Source organism: Aythya ferina (assembly GCF_964211825.1).
Source record: "Aythya ferina genome assembly, chromosome: 11".
NCBI classification, from domain to species: Eukaryota; Metazoa; Chordata; class Aves; order Anseriformes; family Anatidae; genus Aythya; species Aythya ferina.
Window position 1 is genome coordinate 20,566,851 of NC_140307.1, and position 20,935 is coordinate 20,587,785.

At 40.0% G+C, this 20,935-nt stretch overlaps 1 protein-coding gene across 5 annotated transcripts in view; it reads left to right on the forward strand.

Moving 5' to 3' along the window:
* Window positions 1-20,935, forward strand: part of FBN1 (fibrillin 1) — a 158,435-nt gene that overhangs the window by 6,768 nt on the left and 130,732 nt on the right. For 3 of the 5 annotated variants that reach the window (XM_084532053.1, XM_084532057.1, XM_084532058.1), the window contains exons 2-5: window positions 6,543-6,625; window positions 7,550-7,648; window positions 14,788-14,883; window positions 16,906-17,001. In XM_084532053.1, the coding sequence (XP_084388179.1) occupies window positions 6,543-6,625; window positions 7,550-7,648; window positions 14,788-14,883; window positions 16,906-17,001 (374 nt within the window). Of the gene's footprint in view, window positions 1-6,542; window positions 6,626-7,549; window positions 7,649-13,945; window positions 13,965-14,241; window positions 14,261-14,787; window positions 14,884-16,905; window positions 17,002-20,935 lie in introns of those variants that run through there. The other 2 variants (XM_084532055.1, XM_084532054.1) reach the window with 2 other exon arrangements.

The following is a 20,935-nucleotide window of genomic DNA, read 5'->3' on the forward strand; positions in this document are numbered from 1 at the left end:
CAGGACATAGATGCATGTGTGTCACTTTGGTCTTTCTCCCCAGACTCAGTAAATATTTTTGTAAAATGAAACAATTGTGGCCTGGAGTGTTTCTGATTATCCATCACACTGGGCAGGAAAATATGTTTGTATCTCTTCAGTCTTGTATTGTGGACGTCTCTTTTGATTGTTTTCACATCAATTCTGACTATCCCATTTCAGTGTTGTTTTATTATTTTTAGGATTTCAGACCTGCAGAACAACCTCATTCATGTTAAGGCTGATGTGTAAATAGAGACATGAGAAGAATCATTTTCTGGTTTTGTGACAGTTCTGTAATATTTGGGCTCTTCTCTGGAAGGTACATTGGAAGGTAAAATGAAGCCTGTTAAATCAAAACCCATGCCTTCTCTTTATGCACGTATATCTTCACTGAGGTATGAAGTAGTTCTAGCTTTTATCTGGAACAATACTTTGAATGTTGACTTGCTGGAGAATCTGTTGTTTTCCTTTCTACTTCTCATTTTGTGAAATGATTCATGACCATTAAAGCCTCAGAAATACCAAATGAAAGCCACAGTTCTTTTGTCTACAGTCTTAATCATTTTCATCCCCTTTTTCAAGCTTCCCTCTCGTGTTTTGCTGGAGGACATCAGAGTATCCAGTGATGTTCAGCTGGGGTTTCAAAATAAGATTTATTTCCTTTCAGGAACATTTTTTTTCCTGTCTCTTTTCTCCTTCTTTGTTTTTTTCTCTCTGATGCTTCATCTTTTTCTCTTCCCTGTATACAGAGTAAATTACGAGTGACTGCTAGGGACAAGGTGAGCTATAACAGTGGGATCAGTTTTCCTGTTGCATGACAGCAGACATACAGTTAACTGACCTTTTGAAATAACAGCGTTGCTGTCCAGGCAAGGAAAGAGTCAGAGGGTAGGAGACAGAATGATGTGGAGGGAGGAGGAGGAACACTTCTGTCTTAGCTAAAATAAATCTTCCAGTAGCCTAAAGGAGAGCATTTTAAAAGACAAGTTAGAGGCATTGCTTAACACCTGAGGATATTTGCTGACAAGCACTGATACAGCTGTCGGGTTCATGAGACTCTCCATAAGTGCTGGGATGTGCTCCAAGGTGGGGATGGCGGGTAGCACAGTAGAGTACCTGCTGGATCCCTCCTGCTGACTAGCCATCCTTGTCTGGCCCAGCAGATAGTTTTTATGGTGGTGTACTCATGCCTTATACTTGTTGTCTTACGCAGCCATGGGAATTGGGTGTCAAACTGGACCCACTGACATTCTCATGCAGAACAAGGAGGGAGTACGTGCCAGAAGCACGTCTGTCACTGGCTATGATTGAGAACAATGCCTGGCTGTCAAGTTAGATGGGTCTTTCCCTGGAAAAGACACAGGCAGATCTTCAGAGCAAGTGCAGAAGAATTCACTTAATGTCAAATATTGTTGTCAGGTTGTGACAGTTTTAAAATGCTGTATTTAGCTGTCACAGTGTGATGGAAGTTAGGGTTAGAAAAGCGCTCAGTGTTGCTGCAGAAAACTTGCATGTCATTCTGAACTCTTGACATGCACATAGGCCAGAGCCAAAGACACTCGTAGAGCTCCTCAGCATGTTATTTTTTTAGTTGAACTGAGCCAGGATTCTGGGACAGTGGTATCCTGTCTGTCAGAGTAAGAAATAGTTATCATATTAGGCTCTCTGCGTGGCACAAACATCCAGCCTCATTTATTGCATGGCAAAAATGCAATCAGAAGCAATCCCTTCTATATAAAAAGCATATTTTGCTTAAAAATGTGTACTTATCCTTTGTAGGATAAAAGGAATGATTTTTTTTGTTTGTTTACTCTGAGTCTTGCATTGTTTCCTAGAGTTTCCTTTTAGGCAGATGAAATAAGTAGCTTCCAGACTCCTCCTCCTAGCAGTCAGGCAGCAAGAAGATTTCTAATTTGTGCACCAAATATCTGGCTTCTAGGTTGTTTAGGTGCGATTGGACCTCTGAAGGTTGTGCAGTTCAACCCTTGCTCAGGGCAAGTGAACTTAGGCTGGGTCCAGTCAAGGACATCTCTAAGGACTTGACTGGACACTTAACTCTGTCCAGTCAAGGACATCTCTAAGGATGGAAATTCTTGAGTCTTGTGTTAGCTCCAGTGGAGTCAACGGAGTGGGGCCATTTTGTGCTGTCAGCATTTTCTCTGAAGTGCTGAGGAGTTTAGGGAGGTATGGAAAGCTGCTTTATGACAAAAGGTATAGATCTGATGGTTTCTCTGGAAAAAAGCTTGTGAAAGTTACTCCTTTTCACATTCTGGAGCCTTAGCTACTATTTCTTGGTATGTTGGTTATCTCCAGACTTAGAGGACCACGTGTTTCAGACTACACTACCATTTCTTCAGGTACTGTTTCTCATTCTTTTGAACTCCTGGTCCAAGCTTGGAAACACCACCCAAATTCTAGGTGGGAATCATCAGCAAATAGTTCTGGGTACAGTTGTAGCCACATAAGAAGAAAAGTAGGCAAAGCCTTTGAAAATAACAGATGGCTGATGATATTGCTTTAAATTGTCTATCTCATGACAGAAAACTGTGACCCTATGTTATGTTAAACATAGGCCAGCTGCTGCAGCCAAGGAGTTAACTGAAGTCCTTCATTAGGAATTTTCTTGCAGTGAAGAATCCCTGCACGTTTCTACAGGGAGAGGAAAAGTGGGCTGAGGGAGTGATGAGAAACCTTCCTCTGTGTCCCTGCACCTCAACTCAGCTGTATCTGGAGATCAGCTGTCTCCTGCCCACGCTGTCTCCTCTCTCCGCCTAATTCGAGACCCATGCTTTGGGTTTGTTTCAGCCTGGGTTACGCCAGCGTTGGTCAGTACATGGCAGTGCTGCTGACGGAATTTTGGCCTGAAACCTTGCTCGCAGCAATGCTGGAAACTCTTCCTGCCGTGGGAGCAGCTGGGGGGTGATGCTTTCTTCAGGAGTGGGTTGTCATTTCTTCGAGAGGTCACAGGCAGGGTGAAGAGGGATGCACAGCATTAGCACAGCCCCAGGCAGGCTACAGCTTGGACTCTGGCTGTGTGTCTGTCGGGGCCTTGCAGAGGACAGCCGTGATGGTGGAGGTGTCCCCGCTGCTCCTGTGCTGGGTGGTTTCTTCTTAACAGGGGTAGAGGTTCCCTGTAGTAGTTCCTGAAGAAATCTACTTTGATGCATGCAGATGCTGTCAGCCAAACCTGTCATTCTCAAGCATTAATTACTGGAATTTCTGGATGAATGTTTTTCTTTTCACTGTTGCAGTCATTTTCTAGTTGATGACTAACATCCTTTGATAATTATTTAACTCATTTTGCTACTGAATTTGTACTTGCATGTCATCAAAGATATAATATCTTGTTTATTTTGGAAGCCTTTGATGAAACTGGATCAGTCAGTGTCTCTCAGCACTGTACCATTACAGAAATCCTTTATGGTTTACAACTTCAGAAGTGACTCCAAAATAAAGGGAAAGCCTTCCTCCTTTCCCTCTCCCTACCTCAACCTACCCCCCCCCCCCCAAAAAAAAAAAAAAAAAAATTGAGAGCATGTTGAACCTGTATTTTTCAGTGTTTTGTCTCCTTGTCTCCTAAAACTTCTACAATGGTCAGGACCCCATGAGCTTTAATAAACACCCAGTGAGACATAGTGAATTTGCTCCCCCTTGCCATCCCTGTCTCCATGACGGGCACCATGTTGAGAGCTCGCTGTGTTATGGGAAATGTGTTCTACTCTGCAAGAGGAGCGAGGCTGGGGTTTAGGAAGTGGGTGTAGGGCTGCTGCCTCCTTTGGTCCTGAGAGGATCTCAAGATCCCTCAGCTCTCCTCATCCCTCTTCTGGCTTGGGAGTGACAGGAAGTGCTGTGGGTGCAATTTTACCTATTTTACCATTACAAATCAGGTTTTATTTTATTACTGAGCTCTGTAGTGCTGTTCAGGAAATCAGTTTTATAACAATATAAAATGCTTCTTTTTTATTCATAGCCTATAATATCAGCAGGAAAATATGTTCTATTAAACCCAGTGGTGGTTAACTGTTTAAATTAAATACTATGATAGAACCTTTTGAAATATGATTGGTAGTGTCCATGATTTTACATGAGGTAAATTGTTATCCTTTCAAATACTTTATTTACAGGCTTTTATTGCTATAGTGTTTGATCACCTCAGAAATATCAATGAATTTAACCTTCAAACTTAATTCCTTTTGAAGACATTTTACAAGTAGACACAAGTAAAGAACAACCCTTTCCTTCTCAAAGGAGCCTACAGTAGAGCTTAGAATTTAATACAGGTTTCTTTTATGAGCTAGACAGCAGCTTTCTGACGAAAAACTGTTCCACTGGAAAATGCACTTGTCAGACTCAAACTGTTCCATGGAAGTACAGTTTGATGACTTTTTTTCTTCCTTTTTTTTTTTTTTTTTTTTTTTTTTTTTTTTTTTTCATTTTCTTTTTTGAAAGCTAAGCAGGCTGCCCCAGAGTTGGAGCTTTTGGGATATATGGTGTAGTCTACCATGTGGACAGCCTCAAGGCTCTCAGGGTCTCTGACTTCACGGTTGCTGGCACATCTAGGTTTTCCAGAACCCCATTTTGGAAACAGATTTTAAAAGTTGTGTTTCTTCATGGCACAGATGTCTGCTCCTGATTCTTAACTTGGTCCAGATGGTCCCCAAAACCATGTGCTTGCTGAGACAGAAATTTGACAGAGTGTCTGTGTATCATTTTATGGTCAGCTGGTTATAGATTATTACCAACTTGGATCAGAAATGGGTGGTTTATACCTGTGGTTGTAACAGGTAGCAACAAACCCATTCTGTCTGTCTTAGTAAGTTCCATTATTTCTTCTGACCGGAGAAGGTGAAAAGCAATCTCACTTGTCTGCTTGCCAGTCTTACTTGGCAGATGATCATGGAGCAACATTTGGCATTGATGAACAGGGAACTCTAGGAAAGTTACATGGTTATAGCCCTGCAGGGAAGTAGCTGACATTACTAAAACTGAATACATTGGAATAATATGAATAAGAAGAGTGCAGGAAGGAAAAAGGGCCCTGCAACATGCCCAGTTGTGTTGCTCACGGCCTCAGTTACCACTTAGCTATTATACAAATCTCGTGAAAGATAATGGTAGTTTGCTTTGACTTGAGTAGTTTCTGGCCAAGCACTTAATGAGAGGACTAGGTGTCACTGAAGTTGCTGTAATCAGAATACCTGAAATTATATTAACAATGCAAATCCCTAAATAAATACAGTATAAAAATCTTGTTATTTAGAAAATGTGCATAAATAAATGTTTGTGTACACTAAGACTGTTTTTCTTAAGTTGCCTCACCATATGAGGTAACTGTTGTTTACTTAGCAGTTGCAATACTAGGGATGAAAAACTTTCTGAACGACCAAGGACAAAACAATAATAAAACTCCTTCCTAAAACAATAAACACTTTAAATCTGTCTCTAATCTGTGTATAATATTTTAATAAAGCAGTTTCTAGGAAGTACTAGTTTATAGATAGCTTTAGTTGCATTAATCTACTGAGTAATTGCTCACAATAGTAATATATTGTAAAATTTTCATCTGATAAGATTGAGACATACAACAAAAGGAGGCGTATTTTTTCATTTTTTGTTGCTATGCCTTACTAGCTTTACATGCGTGGATGCGTTTTATGCATTAAGTAAATGGGACAACTTACATTAAAAAAAAAAGTTATTAGTGAGGGGCATAGAACAGTTTAAACTTTTCTATTTTTACCAATGAAATCATAGGAATACTGCCACATCCTTTCAGCTTTTGTTGTAAACTCTTTTTGTATACTTTTAAAAAAAGGAAATATGGGTGAGAGGGATGGGATGGAAAGAAAAATTCCTATGGATCCATAATTTAAGAACTGCAAGAAATACTCATTGCAGTAGCCCTTCATTTTTATTTCATGTGGCACTATCTGTCTACATACACCCACATCCTTGATTTTTTTTGACAGTAAGCCAGTTTTGCTAATGAAGCGTTTGCATATTTTGGCTCATTTGGCTAATGTCATGATTGGCATGTCTCACTCATACATAGACATGTAGTTTTGCTCAGGGATAAAACAGGAAACAGTGACAGTGCTTTAGACTAAAGCAGAGAAGACAACAATAAGCTTAAAAATTATTGTTCAAAAGGCACTGGATTTCTCTGTATTCATTAATGATGATGGTTATGATCCCTCATTTTGTATTTAAGTGGGTGTTTTGCTAGAAAACTCTGAGTTACTTTTTCAGATATGGATTGATAGGAGGCAAGTTTTGTCCATTCTGTTCCTGTTGTTCAGTTGTTACTGATTTGATTTCATGCTTTATAATGTCATCTTCAATTTGTAACAGTGTGTCACATAAAAAAAGCACAACAATCTAAGGCATACAGTCCTGCTAAAAACAATGCTTTTAATTATTGAAATGTATATTACAATGATTTACTTTTTCCATGTTTATAACTCTACTACAGAGCATACTTCTGTGTAAAAATAAGTTATATATATATTTTTTTTTTCCAGACCAAATGTGTGTGGATCACGTTACAATGCTTACTGTTGCCCTGGATGGAAAACTTTACCTGGTGGGAACCAATGCATAGTCCGTAAGTTAATCTAGTTATATGTTATGACTGAGGGTTTATCTTTGTCCCTGTGTATCAGGATATTTTTTAATTGTATACTAGAATGGAAATGTGTTTCTGTATGGTTTCAATAACAGCTGCACATCATTTCTTTACCATTTCAAATATATTAAACTAATATACAGAGTTCTGTGGGCTACAATATAGTGATGTGATACCAATATTTCACAAAGGATTAATGTCATCCACATGTTCTGTTTAAGTCTGTGGTAGAGGGATTCAAGGGGTGTGTGGACTCTCAGGAGTGAGTAGCTGTGGAATACGTTAATCTATTTAAGTAAATGGAAGGAGGCAACAGCACTGGGCCAGCAAGTAGATTTGCTCTGCTTGTTTGGACCATATCCCTGAAATATATATGTAGAAACGTAAGTGTATACATAGGTACATCATGTTGCTGTATACATATCACTTGTAATATTACACTGTCCCAGGGATAATTCCATAAGCCTGATAAGACCCTCTCAAGAGATACTGAGGCAATGTGCTCTCAGATGGTAATTATTACACTGCTGTGTCTGTGGTGCAGCAATAAAGAGAGCATTGTAATGCTGCATAAGAGCCATCCTTCCTCCAGGAGTCATTTGGTAAAATGGACCACGGTTTTCCTTTTCCAAGGAAATCTCCCTACATATCTAGCACAGCCTGTGGCATGTTCCCAGGCTTTTTCATAAGAGACTGGATGTTTAAATTTTAGTTGTTTTAGAGTTGGAGATGAATGGCAGGAACGCTTTTGGATTCTGTTGTACACAATTTAATGAGTTTATAACTGGGTGTCATGGAACTGAATGAATATTTTCTATGAGTTTTTTTTTTTTTTTTTTTTTTTTTTAATGTGTCTGGGCTTTTTTTAAGCATGTTTTAAAGGCATATATGTTTTGTTTATAGCGATTTGCAGACATTCCTGTGGGGATGGATTTTGCTCTAGACCAAACATGTGCACGTGCCCAAATGGTCAGATAGCCCCCTCCTGTGGTTCAAAATCTAGTAAGTATTTCTTCTGTGTCTTTGATACTGTTTTGTGTCTGTGAAACTAGTAAGGTATGTAAGATAGTTCAGTGCTCAATATTTAGGACAAATTACTTCTGAGTTACCAGATGTACTTGATCACAGGAAAGAAAGTATAGCCTCCTATGACGAAACTGAATAATGACTCGGAAACTAGCTATTGGAGATGCTCTTCTTTGCCAAATTAGTTTTATTAGATGTTATATTTTTTTGCCATTTTGTAACACTAATTCCAGTCTTTGTTTGCTTTCTGGAAAATCTCTTATCTTTATTCAACACTAGATATGCATAGATACACCATTTAGAAGTTGTAATAATAGAGAGGTCACTGTTGGCAATTGGCTAAATTTATCTTGCTTTGTAATTCTTCTATAATTTTGGGGGTTACTAAGCCAGACACTATGCCGTCTTTTACAGACATAGGCCTACTAATTTGCAATGAATTAATCGAGTATTATAGCATTTCCTTGCCAGGCTCAGTATGCATCTTCTGGATCTAATGTTGCTGAACTTACTGAAGTGATGGTTTTGTAGATGCTGGAGGTACAGAACTGGGCAAAGTTTTTGAGTGGAACAACTTTTCATTGACAAAAAAAACAGATATGTTGAAAATGAGAATTTTCAGAGGTGACTTTGTCTAGAAGTGTTTGAATTTCAGTTTTTCAAGGAAGGTTTCCTAGATCCATAATAAAATAAGTTAAATGCAATTAATACAATGAAACAAAGAGCTCAATGGTTAATCATGGGTAGAGTATCTGATATGAAGTAGGATCTTGGTTGGGATAGTGTCTCAGTTTGTATCTGAGATGCCAGCTGTAATCTCAATTGTATTCTCATATAAATATGGTGTTTATCTGTTAGATATAGAAGTCTTTGATCTTTGTACAAACTAGGTAGTTTTGAGGATGAAAAGTGAGGGAATTTTTTTTGGTGCAAATGTCCATAAGTATCTGAACAAGATATTGACTAAAGTCAGTGAGGAATGCACTCAACTGACATCTGTAATATTATGAAAAGCTGTCATCCTTTTCATTTTGAATATCTTTTCAGACTCAGTGTGTAGTCTGCTTTGTCCCCATATTTTACTTTGCCATTTTTCTGCTTTCCTGGTTGAAAAGCTTTCCTATATAACTGACCACTTCAGTTTGAGGCTTTAGCATCCTTTTCATGCAGTTAACAGTGGAAAAACTATAACAATTGTGGAATGTAATGGAATGGCATGTACTAAAATGGTAAATATTGTTCATAGTTCAACCCCTTTCTCATGCTCCTGTGATGTGTGTTAGTAAGAGGCTGGCATGAGGAGGGTATGGAGCTGTGAAGCTCCCATAGAGTACTGGAAGGAGAAAGAGTACAAAATGCTGAAGAAATGTCTATGTTGTTCATTCCTGCCTGGGTTTGCAGCTACTGTTTTACCAGGTGCACAATCCTTAGGCCTGTAATCTAGTAAAGGAAAGCATGACTTTCTCCCAAGTCCCATTCAGAGTACAGAAGAGATATATCCCTACTACTATGTTTATTTTGTGTTTTGGCACCTTTGTAAAAGGTTGGAATAAGTGGGCCTTAGTATTACCTCATTTTGTTTTAGGTCACAATGAAGTATTTTATGAGTCAAGACTTAAAAAGAAAAATAGAGTATGAGTAAAGATAAAGTTGTTCTTGTGGTTCTTCTTCTGGCTTATTCTACCATTGACTTCTTTAGTTTTAGCTTTTATTGGAGTTGCGCGCATAGATAAATGGTCCCAAAATGACTTCACTACAGTTCTTAATGAAGCAGCTTCTAAAGATTATACCTGTTAGCTATTTCGGTAATTGTTAATTACTTCTAAGTATAGATGTTCTACCAATGAAATGCTTTAATCAGTGCTAAGATCATCTTCCTTATACTGCTGCCTAGGTCTATAAGGCCTACATTAAGATGTTGCTTTTCTGTACACTATACCAATACATTCAGCAGTTGGTGTAAAAAATACATTGTTTATTTCTCATTTATATATGCAATAGCTTAAGATATTTTTGTGTGTGTGGTCACATCCTTTATTTAGTAAAGCAAACCAATTCTAAAAAGAAAAGTGTCTTCAGTTGTTGTAGACAGAAATGACTGTACTGCCTCTGTGCACTATTGTGTAATAACTTTTATTACCCAACACCTCATTAGGACTTACAGAACGTACACTTTTTGAAAGTCATTTGCTCTGTTGGCACTGTAGACAAAACCCATGAATACATATTTACACAACAGACCACAATGGCTTAGATATGGTATTAGGAAACAAAAGAAACATAAACATAAAAAAATTCTGTTTGACATCAAAGGGTTACTGTCAGCTTGCATTGGCCACAACTCATATTTTGTCAGAATATGCATTCATAAACCAATTTATTAATTATGTTTTAACAAATGGGAAAAAGTTCTTCTAAAGTAATACAAAAAATTAAAGTGAATGATACCAAATATGTTAGTGTGATTACCAGATTGAATGAATCACGTCAAATGATCTATCAGTTCCTTTTATCCAGCATAAAAATCTGGGTAGCCATAGATACTTTTTTTCTTTTTCTTTCAGACCTGAAGGTGACACTATGGAAAGAGTGCTGTTACATGTGTTGTCCTGAATACTGGCAGATAGATGAATGCCAATTGTCTTTTTCTGTGTGCAGACATTACATTACAGCACAGGTTTCAACAAGTTTGTTACATTTAAAATAGAAATAACAGGTACAAGTGAAAATAATGGGACTTGACACAATTAAAAATAATGGGTCCTGATAGGTGAGACGTGTTTGAGTCTTCTTTTGGATATTTTAAGCTACGTCTGTGTTCATTACTTAAGGAATTAGTAATGGTCACAGGTTTTAAATTGTGTACAATTGCAAGCAGACACCAGATGCACGATAGCTCTGACAGCCTGCTGAACTCAAATAATTAATGCAGACTGGAAAGCAAAACATAGCCTCCAACTTTGATGCCTACACAGGTCAACTGTTGGGACTTCCCTGTTACTAATCAGCTTTAGGAATTTGATTAATGGTTGAAAAGATCAATGCATGGTTTTCTCAGCATAGATTTTCATGACATCAGTGAACTTGCTGGCTGGGCAGTGGTTATCTCTGGGTAATTCTTGATATTTTGGGTATGTTTACAGTAGGCATGGAGATAAAATTGCCATGTGTAGAGGCATCCCCCAACCTGCTGTGTGTGGCACTGATGCGGCAGCGATGGAGGAAGTCATCTGCCCTGTTTGGTGCTGGCTCTGTGATGGATACTACTGTCTCCCAAACCACCCAGGGCGTGGCTGCTTTGGCACCTCCTTGTGCTGCAGACACATGCCAAGATCCTGCCCTGTTGTTAGAGTAGTTGCTCTGTTCCTGTGGAAGCTGGGTGGGGGGGGGAGGGGAGAAGTGAGGAACAGAATGGTCTCTCCTTTGGCTGCAGGCCTTCTGCTGCTCACAGGGTTATGGGTCAGGTCAGACTGGTCTTGCTTCCAAATGTATTCCAAGTTAGAATGGCCTGGGTTGACCAAGGCAGAGCAGACTTTTGCTGACACGGCTGCCTCGGAAGGTGGAAGCCATGGCAGAGGCAGTGAGGGCTGCAGTGGACACTGAGGGTAGCAGCTGAGGGGAGCTGCCTCCTGTCAGGCCAGTTACACCGCTTGAATGTAAAATGGGGCCTGCCCCGCTCCCCCTGCCAGTGGCTTCAGAGGCACCAGCTGAGAACAGAGCCAATTTGGGTGGTCAGTCCATGAGCGCTGGTGGAGCCATAGTACTGAGGTTTTCCTCAGAAAATGCCTGCTGTGAATGGGAATGCCCAGCATTTCTGGGGGCCCCAAGCCCAGGCCATAAGGTTTGTACCCCCAGGAGGCCACTCTCTGGGATGGGATGTAAGACATCTGATCAAAACCCCAGAGTGCAGCCCCTTCACTTATACTGCTGCTCTCAGAGGTGGTAAAAGGTCTTGAATTTTGAACATTTCCAGAGTTTTCAAGACTGCTGTGGGTTTACACAGCCCCCTGGGCAGTGAGGCAGCTGCTGTCTCACAGGGACGCAGCTCAGCATCCCAGCCTGCTGCTAGCTGCCATCTCCTGAGTCAGTTACTCGACAGGGAAAGCACGCTGAGCATCTGGGATGTGATGAGGCCATCATTCCTTGTTTACAGCTCCTGGCAGGCAAAGCTCTGTGTCATGCACGACCAGACTTGGGAGCATTTCCTCTTCAGTGGCACAGAGAGACAAGTGGCGGCCGCTCCTGCCAGTACCCTCTGCTGCAGAGTGCCCTGGGCCCCAGGTGCCAGAGTGCTGCTCCATTATGTTTCTTCATGTCATGATCACAGACCCTTGTATTTTTTAGTTTGGGACTGCTGAGCTGACAGTGTGCAGCTTACCTGTTGGCTGCTTAGTGAGCTCATGAATGTTTCATGAGTGGTTGTCATGTGGTACATTCCGTATGATGAAGTTTTTACTCAATTTTGCTGAGAATTTACTAAGAAAGTCAGAAACCGTTATGTTTAAGTGTGCAGCTTGTAGTTTGTTTCACTTTGGATAGTCAGTACAAACATCGCCCACACACCAAGTGTATGTGTATGTTAGATCTTGCTGGATCTTTTTGCAGGTTTATAAAGTTACATTCCTGCAGTTACCTCTGTTTTGACTTCAGAAATTTCCAGTGCAGGCTGTTTACAAGTTGGACCTGAAAGAGAACGAAAATTTATTAAGAGCAATAATGTATTAATGTTGTTAATATTTCCTATATGTGCAAAGCTGTATGAATTGACTTACCAGCCTTATTATTCCTGTGATTTTTCCTTGAGTCTCGGTCAATGTGATACCTTGGAATAGGTTATTTCATTTAATGGAATATCTCCACTGCCATTAATGGAGTTGTTCATATAACTGAGAATAGACTTTGCACCTGCATTCATATGATACTTGTCAAAAATGCAATCTTAAAATCCTCATCTAAGCTCCAGACAGCCTTCGCATGTGTTTCTATAAACTTCTGGAAGGCTAATATTTCAGAATAGTTAGTATGATTTTGGAAATACTATTTTCAACATTCCCATGAAAGAGGACAGAAAATAAATAGCTTACTGATTTTATGTCACTGATTTTATTACATAGTTATAAGGTAGAAAGCTCACTGATTTGAATGGTTCATTTTAATAATTATGATTGGGTATCCCAGCAATCTCCCATAATGATTTTAGTTTAAAAAGGAGGAAGAAATATTTTACCTTGGAAAAATTCCTTTGAGAAGCAGTAAGACAAATTATGGAAACGTGCGTGTGTGTTATGTGCAAAACCTTTCCTTATCCCAAAATGGGGAAATATACTTTACTGTTACTTGAACAAATAATATGAAAATCATCATATAAGCTACTGTTAACCTTTTTATCTCAAATGTAGTTCAAAGTATTTAAATGGCTTTGGTCTTCATGTGGGAATGGAAATTAGCTCTTGGCATAGCTTGCTCTAATTGAAATCAGTTTGTGGTTTTCAAGTTCCTTCCCTGCTTCACAGATGATATCATTTCCTATGCTTTTTGTAATCCCCTCTGTTTTTCTAAGATTGTATAAAGCTAAGTTGAACTACACATTTTAAAGTAACTATATACCTTTTTCTGACCTACTTAGGACATTGTCCAAAAATCTTCACCAGATACTTACTCTGTATTTGCAGACAATTCTACTTTTTTTTAAGGAATGTTAGCACATTTTTGTTTCCTGAAGTACATCCAAAGCAGAACAAAGGTGTATCATAAATATGAGACACATAAGAAATGATAGTCTTACTTTTATAACTGAAGAATCAAGTGTACTAGTGTTTTAAATGCTAGAGATTATTTAAAATCATTTCTACAATTGCATGTTCATGTTATATTTTGTGGATTCATATTGCTATAGATGGCAATACTGCTAAAATTATTAATTCTGCTTAAAAATTAAAATTAAATTCCATGCACGTACTTTTGAACTGTAAAAAGCCAAATGATGCTTAAGGGCTTTGTGCAACAGGAAAAATTCAGTGGCTGGCACAGCACCTGTTAACAACAGGCTCTGGCAGTACATGTGATTTGTATTTTTCAGTCCTGAACATTTCAGACAGCATGGTGTAGGTATCCAGCACTCCATCACAACCTACCAAAATGCCGATCTGCCTGTAATCCTGTCTGGGGAGGAGCCTTTCATGTGGTTCCTGTTAAGAGGGAAACCATTTCCCAGCTGTGTACTGAGTGTCTGCCCCTGTTAGCAGCTGTGTCAGGCAGCAGGAGCTGTGAGGAGGACTTCATCAGGAGACCTGTGTGTTTCTCTGTGCCTGATGAAAAGTCTGACATACTTTAAGTTGTTCCTGACCTCCGGTTGAAAAATATGTTTGTCCTTGTTATTAGAAAAACACAGCACGTGCTTTTATGTTTTATTGGCTTGGGACTTGGGCTGTTTGTTAATCATAACAAATGGTGGGGCTGCTGCTGAGGAGAGTGAGCTGTGTCGCACCCTGGTCTCTCCTCTTTGCAGGAAGGACTTAGGGGAAGCGCTATCTGTAAGCTCCTCAGGCCATGGGCACTGACCTGGTGGCAGCATTATGTGGTGATGGGGTAAGCCCACAGAAAGAAAGTGCCCTGTTACTTTTCCTTTCTGTGCAAGAAGTCCTACCTGGGCAGATCCATTTCTTGTGTTATGTGTCCTGGCAGAGCCAGGCTGTCCTCAGGAGCTTTCTTATTTCCTTCCCTTTAATGCTTCCTTTTTCCATTGCTCAGATGATAAGTTTCTCTGCTTGGTGGTATCTGCCAGAAGTTTAATACTTTCCCCTTGCTGATGGTCTTTTTTTTACCATTGCAAACTAGAAGATGAGTTCTGTGCATCTATGCTCATATGAAATGCTGCTGACTTCAATGGATAAGGGTGGTTTCAAATTCTTGCACAATGACCTGTATTCCTGAGGAACTGTAAATTCGTATTGTTTTCTGTACTGCCATTTTAAATATCTGTTTTAAAATATGCATCTTCTGTTTCTAGCACTGCTTTCTAGTTCATATAATCAATCCCTAAAAATCCTTTAGCAGATAGTTAAGTGTTTCTTCCTGTCTTGGCTTAACTGAGGAAAATCTCTTTTCCTTTCAAGTACAACACTGTAACATCCGGTGCATGAATGGAGGTAGCTGCAGTGATGACCATTGCCTCTGTCAGAAGGGATATACAGGAACACACTGTGGACAGCGTAAGTATATTTTATTTGTATAGATACTTCATACAGTTAAATAATTTAGGGATGTGTGAACTGGGCACCCTTTAACGCTAAATTTCAACTGATGTTGAGCTTGTTTTTGATCGGGTGCAGTGGAATTTTACAGGAAAACACATGACTTTGTAATGAGTGCCGAGTGAATTCTTTCTGATCAGGACTATTAAAATAAACATCATTTGAATTCATAATAATGGGATATAACTTGATCCTATAGTTCTCACTCTACATTAATTCCCATTGATCTACAGGGCCTTACATTCTCTAGGGCAATAGGCCATGAATAAAGAATTTATATAGGATTCAGTTTTTGTCTTATAGACAAAATTGAGCTCCTTAATACAAATCCTTGTTTTTGTTTCAAGGGTTTGCCTCAGAGTTAGCTATTACATTTTAGGAATCTTGCTTATTTTGATGTTATCTTGATGGAGTTATCAAGACTCTCAAATTGATCTACTTCGTCAATGAATCCTGAGCCAAGAGCATTCTTGGATCCATTGCATAAACCCTCTACCAGCCTGATTCTGGTAGTGTTGTTCTTCTTGGCTGGAATGCTGTGAAGAAACTCAAATAAGGATGCAGGCGCTGCTTTTAACCAAGGCTGTCATGTTGCTATCTAGTGCACTATTGGTCTGACAGGGAAAATGTGTTTAGCCTATTTAATGAAAACCTTTTGTGCTCTGCTCTGTCAAAGTCAATGGCATACTTAAAATGAACTTCACTGAGACCATGAATTTATGCTAATAATCTGGAAGAGGATCACATGGTGAAAGGATTAAGAATTGTATTTCTGCCTTCTCTGTGAAATATCAAGTGGATAAAAGAGGACAAATGGAAACGTTCTTTCTACTAAAGTGAAATGTGAAATGGAACAAAGAATAACATTACTCAAAGAGCATCAAATTGTATTAAAAAACCCTTTTTTCATGTGAATGTTCCTTTTTCTGATTATCTTTGAGAGCAATTGCTTTTGAAGTTCATTATGAGAAAAAATTGTACTTTATCACAGTGTAGTACAAGGAAGAATATATTGGATTAACTAAATCAAAATAGATATTGTTTTGCAGTTGTAGTTGATATCATGAATTATTAAGCATCAGCAACAAGCCTTTTAACACTGGATTGTTATTTTTTTTTATTATGGTAGAGGAGCAAATACATTTTTTTAATCACAGAATCACAGAATTTCTAGGTTGGAAGAGACCTCAAGATCATCGAGTCCAACCTCTGACCTAACACTAACAGTCCCCACTAAACCATATCCCTAAGCTCTACATCTAAACGTCTTTTAAAGACCTCCAGGGATGGTGACTCCACCACTTCCCTGGGCAGCCCATTCCAATGCCTAACAACCCTTTCAGTAAAGATCTTCCTAATATCCAACCTAAAACTCCCCTGGCGCAACTTTAGCCCATTCCCCCTTGTCCTGTCACCAGGCACGTGGGAGAACAGGCCAACCCCCACCTCACTACAGCCTCCTTTAAGGTACCTGTAGAGAGCAATAAGGTCGCCCCTGAGCCTCCTCTTCTCCAGGCTGAACAAGCCCAGCTCCCTCAGCCGCTCCTCGTAGGACTTGTTCTCCAGGCCCCTCACCAGCTTCATCGCCCTTCTCTTAATGTGTTTGAATAGGCAACAATTTAGAGGATTCAGAAATTAAGTTCCTATCTGCAATCTCTACATTTTCAGTGTTGTTTCATTGAAAGTTTGAAAGATGTTATTTTGCAGTTACGGTATTGTCTAGTCATCAAAGAGGCTCTGAGAGGTTGGAGAAGCTGTGCTTGTTAGTATGTTTATGTTATGCTCCCTTGAAAAGATGAATTCATTATACTAATGAGACCAGGAAATAGCAAAAGATCAGAAGCAGATTCTGGAAAAAATGTATCCTGGCCTGTTATGTTTACAGTGTTTGCTAGTTTACCTGAGCTGGTCAAGTATGTAGTTTCCTGTCTTTCTGGAAATAACTCAATAAAGACTACTCTTACCTCCCCTCTGATACAGCTGTCTGTGAAAGTGGATGTCTAAATGGAGGGAGATGTGTGGCTCCGAACCGATGTGCTTGCACCTATGGCTTTACAGGACCCCAGTGTGAAAGAGGTATGTGCCCTAAAACAGTGGAAAAAATTTTGATTTTCAAACTTGCTTAATAATAGTTTGAAAATACCAGTGCCACCACACATTTAGGTAGTAATGTTGTATTGCTGTCTATCAGTAAGGTAAAATAGGACTGGCATTCTTGTAGAATGTGAAGTACAGATGTAATACACTGGGATGAAACAAACATGCTACTGCTTAGGGTCTTTGTTTTGTTTATTTTTTGCTATGAAAACATTTCAGTGGGAGAGCTGTGAAATAAATATATATATATATATATTGATAAGTGTTTTTGTACAAACTTTGAATAATTTTTAAGTCATCAGAAAAGCTCATATCTCTCTGATACATTTACTTACCAGTGGTAAGCAGCATGTTGCCTCTGTGTTTGGCATGTCTTTTGGCAGAGTTCATTCAATCCTTATTTCCATCTTGTACAGTTTTGTTGTTATTGTTGTTGTTGTTTTTTTTTGTGCGTATGTATCCATAGTGATAACAGCTGACAGATATACCAACTACCTCACCTGGTATATTGTTTTCTTTTTTTTTTTTTTCTCCATGGAATTAAAACCAATTTAAGGGATCATTTGAGAGAGATACAGCAATCAAGGTTTAGGTATAAGCTTTCTGTTGAGTTTTGCAATCTTAAAAATAACACTTAATTTGATAGAGTTATTGATTGATTTGTTTCTTTGGAAATTCATACATACTACCCATACAAGAGGTTGTGTTACATATCTGCAAACCTGGGACAGTATGGGTAGTACTGACCTGATTTTGGGCTTGCATGTACAGGATGTGTTTAGCACACAAAGTTTTTGGCAGTGAGTATGCCAGGTGCTCACTGCTGTTGGTACTGCAGCTGGAGTGATGGCTGGCATTTCTAAAAGGGCAGCGTAGGTGGTGATGCAGAATAACAAATAGTGGGGGACAGAAATGTTTCGCTCTGAGCTGGAGCAGACAGTAGGATGAAGCAGGTATTTGCTGCACTCCCTACAGCAGATAAAATTGTTTTGTTGGCATTGTCTGAAGTCTTGCCAGTTGTCCACTCAGATGTTGTAGTAGTTCAAACTAGTGCTGAAGACCGAGGAGCAGCTGTGTTCTGAGCCTCGTGATCTCATCAGTGGAGAGAGGAGTAAGAGGAATGGAAAATGTTGTGTCTTTGGTTAGAAGTCTGAAATTTGCATAGAATAAAATCTTTATAGGTAATGATTGTACTGAATATTATTGCAAAGGCTTTGAAATTCAAGCAGTGAGTGCTTGTTTGTTCTCCGTGGGTGAAGGGTTTGAGCCTTCAGTCTGGTGAGGAGCTACAGTGCGCAAGTTCTAAAAAGGATTGTTTAAAGCTGCTTTTACATTGCCTGAATTCGGGCTGATTTCACTCAACCCACTTAGGGCAAGTTTCAAGGCTGAAGCCTGCTATCAGCTTCAGTCCTGTCCCTCAGGGCTCCTGCTTTGTGTCAGGTGGAACAAGAAACTGATGGCACAAAGCAATTTGAGCCAAATCATACCACCATGGAATGAGGTGGAAATCTGTATTTTAAATGCATCATCCATAAGCAGATTTTACTTAGAACACATTTTTTTGTTCTATATTTTCTCTTTTACTGATAACTAGGCATTAAAGAGCTGTAGTATTTCTGGTTAAAGCTCATTGCAGTATTGAAGCCAAATGATAGTAAACCTCTTTGCCTTCTTCATGTATGATGGCATCACCAGCTGGGTTGATGAGGGAAGAGCAGTGGATGTCACCTACTTTGACTTTAGCAAGGCTTTCGATACTGTCTCCTGTGACATCCTGCTAGCAAAGGTGAGAAAGTGTGGGATAGAGGAGTGAACAGTAAGGTGGGTTGAGAATTGGCTGACTGGCTGAGCTCAGAGGGTGGTGATTGGTGGTGCAGAGTCCAGCTGGAGACCTGTGACTAGCGGTGTTCCCCAGGAGTCGGTGCTGGGTCCGGTCTTGTTCAACATCTTCATCAATGACCTTGATAAGGGAATAGTGTCTGCCCTCAGCAAGCAGGCTGATGACACAAAGCTGGGAGGAGTGGCTGACACGCCAGAAGGCTGTAATGCCATTCAGTGAGTCCTCGACAGGCTGCAGAGATGGGCAGGAGGAAACCAAATGAGGTTTAATAAGAGCAAGTGTAGAGTCCTGCACCTGGGAAGGAACGACTGCATGTATCAGTACAGGCTGGGGGATGACCTGAAGGAGAGGAGCTCTGAGGAGAAGGACCTGGGGGTCCTGGTGGACGACAGGTTGACCATGCGTCAGCAGTGTGCCCTGGTGGCCAACAGGGCCAATGGGATCCTGGCGTGCATTAAAAGGAGTGTGGCCAGCAGGTCAAGGGAGGTGATCCTCCCCCTCTACTCTGCCCTGGTCAGGCCTCACCTGGAGTACTGTGTTCAGTTCTGGGCTCCCCGGTACAAGAAAGACAGGGATCTCCTGGAAAGAGTCCAGCGGAGGGCCACAAAGATGATATGGGGCCTGGAGCATCTTCCCTATGAGGAAAGGCTGAGAGACCTGGGTCTGTTCAGCCTGGAGAAAAGAAGACTGAGAGGGGATCTCATCAATGTGTATAAATACCCGAGGTGTGGAGACAGAGGGATTTGGCCAACCTCTGTTCAGTGGTTTGCGGGGACAGAACAAGGGGTAATGGCCACAAGATGAAGCACAGGAAGTTCGGCACCAGCATGTGAAAGAACTTCTTCACGGTGAGGGTGACAGAGCACAGGGACAGGCTGCCCAGGGAGGTTGTGGAGTCTCCTTCTCTGGAGATATTCAAGGCCCATCTGGACGCCTACCTGGGCAGCCTGCTCTAAGGAACCTACTTTGGCAGGGGGGTTGGACCCAATGATCTTCCGAGGTCCCTTCCAACCCCTACAATTCTGTGATTCTGTGATATCTTCCCAGAAAACCTCTGAAAGTTGGCTTCTTTCACAGAGATTTCCTCCGGCCTCTCTACCTAGCTGAGCTAATATGTTCCCCTCCTCTAAAAAGGGTGTGGTGGTTTTTGGTTGCAGAATCACATTATGCCATCAGAAAAATGTTTTCTGAAGATAACTTCAAGTATAAACTAATGTTGATTTTAGTAGGAATAACTTGCATTGTTAAGCACATGCACCTGTGTAGTCATTAGGGCTTTGTCTGGCTGCGTATGATTTTACACATCTGTCAGCTAAAAAAGAGGTCCATATTTTGAATCTAGCTCTGGAATGTTATGTGGATTTGTGACATTCCCTAGTGGGCTTCTGATGTATGTGTATATGGATGTTATCCAGTAAATAGATAATAGAAAAAAAGTAACAAAACAAAACTAAAGCTTCTCTGAATGTGGAGCGGGGAAAAAATAGAAAATAAATAAAAGAATTAGTCTCTTAAGTTATCCCATTTCTGGGAGAAGTAGGAGAGGCAGATTATTGTGAAAATACCATTTCTGGATATAAATGTAATGTGAAGTGATACGCTTTTGTGGCATACACATTCCCCATGTGTTTGGCTGTGGTTTGACTTCTAGGCTGTGCCATGCCACATGCTAACAGTGATGTAAGTAATTTACTACTGCATATCACGCAGTGCTTTTCTCTGTGAACATTGACTAATAGTAACAGTCACAGGGTGTTTGTGGCACGTATGTCACAGACCAAGGAATATTCCAGCCGTTGCTGCATGTGTCATAGCTTAGAACTGTCTTGAATAAAACAATGTTGAGACAACCAAATTCATAGGAATTATTCTAATAATCCAATACAGAAAACAATGAAAATGTTCCAGTTGCTTGTATCAAAGTTTGAGCCAGCTTCTTAAGTCCAGCAGCATGTTGCAGTGTTCTGTCTACTGTTTTAACTAGTTTTTCCATATGTTTGGCCCATATTTGTAATACAAATTAGCTTAATTGGTATTACCTCAGTAAATGCTGACCATATGGTTGTTGATGAA